At 34.1% G+C, this 4,835-nt stretch overlaps 1 protein-coding gene across 1 annotated transcript; it reads right to left on the minus strand.

Moving 5' to 3' along the window:
* Nucleotides 1-1,865: 1,865 nt before the first annotated feature.
* On the minus strand, nt 1,866-4,568 carry LOC144571551 (ribonuclease 3-like protein 3). The gene is made up of 3 exons (XM_078320881.1): nt 4,026-4,568; nt 2,630-2,776; nt 1,866-2,345 (listed from the first exon to the last, which is right to left on the minus strand). The coding sequence occupies exons 1-3, from the start codon at nt 4,500-4,502 to the stop codon at nt 2,049-2,051; spliced, it is 921 nt and encodes a 306-aa protein (XP_078177007.1). The 5' UTR covers nt 4,503-4,568; the 3' UTR covers nt 1,866-2,048.
* Nucleotides 4,569-4,835: the final 267 nt, after the last annotated feature.

Here is a 4,835-nt window from a genome sequence, read left to right on the forward strand (position 1 = left end):
GCTATGAATATCCAAGTCATTAGCAAAGAGAATTGGGATCCCCTCAATCTCACTAGCTAGAGAAGTCTCAACACCGCCATTGAGTCCCACCATCATTAGCCCATATTATATGCATCTGCAATGTACAGATCTCCTTTCCGTTTATCAAACCGCAATCTAAGCAGTCTTCCGCAAAAACTCTCCTTTGGTTGCTTTCTTGTTGTTGAGTTTACTCCATTGACACATTAATTCTTTCTCTAACCTTCAATGAATATATATCCACCATATATGTACATTGTACACGTGTCAAAAGTAATCCTATATATATAGATATATTAAAAAAGTTAAATAGATTACGTACAAGTGTAATTTGTAGTACTGGTTTAGCAAATTGATACTTGAAATCTAATTTGTGTACAAATTACAAATTTCCATTTCCTTTGAATAATAATAAGATATTATTCAGACCCATGAATTTTGACATATATACTTCCAAATAAATATTCAAATTAAGTATTAATTCTTACAATAGGAAAATAATTAAGTAATTGCAATTAATTGATAAACTCACCAATTAGTAATTTCTTATCAGCCATTATTTGAGTATATAATTTTCGTTGCTATTTAATTGAAGACTTCACTATGTTGCCGTTTATATATGCTGTCTGCACTCTGCAGGTATCTATCCAAAGTTATGATTTGTACAGTTTTATACACAAGTAATTGCCACAGTCGATCCAGATTATTTAGCATGATGCGCGCGTGAGTATACGGCTGGTTTAGAGTAGGTTGATTTTTTGTTTGTATCTGTAAATTTTAACAGAGTAGTATCGGCTTCATGCAGCACACTAATTGTAGAATCAAAACAGATTCGTACGCTACATAAAGTAAAAACTATTGTGTTAAAAGCATTACCCCTTGCGTTCCAAAATCAGAGAGAGATGAGTCCCTGTTTCAGCGTGAATGGGCTTTAATCTGAGAAAGGATGAGGTTATTAAATGCACTCAAAAGCACATTTATGGATCGACACAAAAAGAGGCCTTTTCAACTGACAGAAGCGCATTGTGCACACGAATGAGAGATGAACATGGGGTCATGATCTCTTATCATGAGATCAGTTGTTCGAGGAGGCCAGAAATGGCGAGGTCGTAATTGAGGTGGATTTGTTGTTTGTAGAGGAAAGGTTACAACTTCCAACCTTGGAAGAGTTTTTGTGCACCTAAATCAAAGAGGGTTAGAACCTCAGATATATGATTTGCTTATTTAAGAAGTGAAATTTACTAATAAGACGCTTATATATTCAAATAAAATTCATGTTGGGTGAAATTAATACGTACAGCTGTTATATATGGTTCAATTATTTATACATGATTAAAGGAATAACCAAAACTATATCACCATGATTAATGGGAAAATCATTTAAAATAAAAAGTTAAATCATAACATATCATCATAAATGATTTCATTACAACAAAATGTTGAAATGTTTCTCAAGAGACCCTTTGTGAGCGTACGAACCATAGAATGGCAGAAATAATATTACTAATTTGCCCTCTACTCTAACTTTAGTTTTCAACTTAGTTAGGCACAAGAAGATAAAATAAATAAAATGATTTTTTGTAGGAACTAAAAATAATGAATAAAATAATTGAAGAGAATAAATAATAACCCAAGGACTCGATCGTATGGATAATACCCTCAAAAATTGTTTTGTCAATAATGTTTGAAAATATAATTTTCAAAAACACAATTTTATGTATTATAAAATAGAAATAATAGTTCCTAAAAAATCATTTCATTCATTCTATCTTGTTCATGAAACAAACTTTTTAAGTATGTTATTCAATGAATAATCATATTAAGTATAGACTGAAGATATATAGAAATATCCAATTTAAAATAACATAAATTGTTCACACACTGGCAATACATGTGATATATCAGACATGAGTTGCATGTAGCATGAGACTCATGTCTGAGGTATCACAGCAATACTACAGAGCAAATAAATTGAATAAATTGAAATAAAATTAATTGTTCCCACTCCTAAATTATAGTAAGGAAATTAATTAATGCTTAATTATTAGCCATGGGGTAGGCCCCAACTTGTTATTTCTCAATAACTCTTTGAGCCGATCCAATGCAACCTTCGCCGCGCGGTTATGACAGGTTTCCTTCTTGGGACCATAAGTGGCACTACCAATCACCTCTTCATCTAAGAGAACATCGATGGTCTGGTTCTGCGCCCAGTTGTTTTTAAATTTCACATTACAGTGTAACTTCTGGCATAGCTCATTGAGCTCGGTTACTGGGTGCTGTCCAAGAGTCTCGATGGTAATAAAAGGCTGTGAAAGTCTTATAAATATCTGTTATGAGAGAGTTGTAATTAGAGGAAAAGAACTAAAGAAATTAAACACTAATAACAAGGTACTGGCATGGGGTATCAATTTTAGCTGGTTAGCAACAGTGAAAATATGCTACGAAGGTGTAATTTACTGTCTGGAAATCATGCTCTGGTAACCATAAAGCAGGAGTTAAAAACCTGACAATTAAAAATTTATTGGCTTATGGTCTAAATCTAGCTAGTTACTGATAGGCATTGACTTGCTCACTTGCATGCAAAACTCAACATGCACATATACACACAAACCTTCCAAACGGTCTCATAACACTTGTTGGTGTCAACATAGACAGCACCAAGAAGAGACTCGACGATGTCAGCAAGCACTTTTGGTGCGTCCAAAATCCCATTTGAGTGTATCGGGTAGTTCTTCAAATCGCCAACAAAGTCCTTTATCTGCACAACCAAACCATGCAATATTACAGGGATCAGTTAGTTAGGTGTGTCATGTGTATAACAAATGCAACAAACTAAAAAACTGGCCAATTGGAAATTGAGAATTCTAATATCTTCCAATTGAATTTTCGGGTTACCAGTTGTCCAAGTTGGAATAGTTTGATTATGATGATCATAGAGCAATAATAACAATCATGACAATAACGACAACATTGATTGCGATACTTGAAGTAAAAAAAAAATGGAAGAAACAATATTCAATAATTTTCCAAAAATTTAACAATATCAGTCAACATTTGGCACAAGCTTCCTATGCTAAGTGTGCCCTTGTCTATGTCACTATCTGTGTAACTAAAGAATAATTGTATTAATGAATATTTGGTTCTAAAAAAATTTATTCATAGCTGGAAAAATAATAATAATATTCTTCATAAAAAAATGAACTAGATGTGACATTTAAACTACACATAATTGTGGTAAATATTATAAATAATTAGTCATGTTGGAAGTAATATATTATTTGATTATTTAAGATGTATTGGAAAGAAGAATTCGTTTCTTCTAGATGTGCAAAAGTCTATCTTCTTTGTTATATATATATATTGATTATCTTTTCAACAAATAGTGTATTGGTATTTTTATAGAATAGAAAAGTAATAAACTTTTTGTTCCAATTTTAACACCCTTTTTACCAAAAATTATATACATAGTTATATACCAAAAAATGAGTGAGTCTATGGTACTATGCATATCACTGGTTGTTATCGGGCTACGGCTCTATATTCGAGTTTTCAAATTCTAACGGTCGATCCGAACCGTTCATCTTGTTCTCCATATTAATATGTGTTTGGAGACCAAATTTTACATTTTTTGAAATTTTTTTACTATTTTTTGAGATATTTAGAAAATCACCTGATCTGAAAATTCTGGACCATCCAAAAACAGTGATTTTCAATAAATCTAAAAAAATAGTAAAAAAATTTCAAAAAATGTAAAATTTGGTCTCCAAACACATATTAATATGGAGAACAAGATGAACGGTTCGGATCGACCGTTAGAATTTGAAAACTCAAATATAAAGCTGTAGCACAGTGCTAAATCGTAATATGCATAGTACCGTAGACTCACTCCCAAAAAATACATATCCCAAAAAGGGGATTCTATGAAAGAAAGGAACAAAAGAAACCCAATAGAACAGAAAACAAAAGCACCAAATTTAAACACAAATAAAGAGTGATTCATGTCTGACCTGACTTTCCAGACGAGGTGCCTTATGCCGTAGATACCGGTGAAGCCCGTGTTCGATAGCTATGCGGGCCAGTTTCTCCTTGTCCACATTGGCGGCACGAAGACGCGTCATTGGTCCCGGTGCAAGATCAGGATAATTGTAGAAGACCTCTGAAGCGACACCAAAATTCAACACGGCATCACCCATGAACTCGAGTCTCTCATACGACTTGACAGGTTTGGACCGGGAGTAGAATGACTTGTGTGTCATGGCCTCCTCTACTAAACTCCTGTCACGGAACTTGTAATCAATAATTTCTTCAACTGCATCGATATGTGATTCCTCCATGGGAGGCAGCCAGGCCAAACTGCTCTCCTCTTGTTCGGTCAGTTCTGTTTCTTGAGCTTCTTGTGACGAACTCATGTCGGAATAGGAAGAAGGTGCAATTGGGAGAGTGACGGAAGAAGGGATGGAGACAGATGTATTGATGTTTCCCATGGGCGCACAAGGAGAGAAGGATAGAGAGAGAAAAAAGAAAAAGGAAGCTATATATATATACAAGCAAAGATGTATTTTTGGCCCTTGTAAAGTAAAATTGCCAATTTGAAGAGCGGATATTTCCGGAAATAATCAATCTCTTCTCCTGTCTTTCTTTAATTTTGGCCCTTCTGAAATAAAATAAAATTGGCAATTATAGGAGCGAGGTTCCCGAAAGTGAAGAAAGCTATGTATAGAAGCAAAGATTAAAATTAAATAGCAGTTACGACTGACTGGGGCAAAATTAATGTCGGCTGACCCGGCTCGCTTCCATTGCATCAATTCCAGAAACGG

Source organism: Carex rostrata, chromosome 19, assembly GCF_964058835.1.
Source record: "Carex rostrata chromosome 19, lpCarRost1.2, whole genome shotgun sequence".
Classification (NCBI taxonomy): domain Eukaryota; kingdom Viridiplantae; phylum Streptophyta; class Magnoliopsida; order Poales; family Cyperaceae; genus Carex; species Carex rostrata.

Excerpts from the sequence above, each read along its gene's own strand:
- LOC144571551 (XM_078320881.1), bottom strand. The coding sequence starts at position 4,502 with ATGGGAAACATCAATACATCTGTCTCCATCCCTTCTTCCGTCACTCTC. Across the intron at positions 2,777-4,025 it reads CACCTCGTCTGGAAAGTCAG|ATAAAGGACTTTGTTGGCGA; the intron begins GTCAGACATGAA and ends TTGGTTGTGCAG. Across the intron at positions 2,346-2,629 it reads GTTATGAGACCGTTTGGAAG|ATATTTATAAGACTTTCACA; the intron begins GTTTGTGTGTAT and ends CTCTCATAACAG.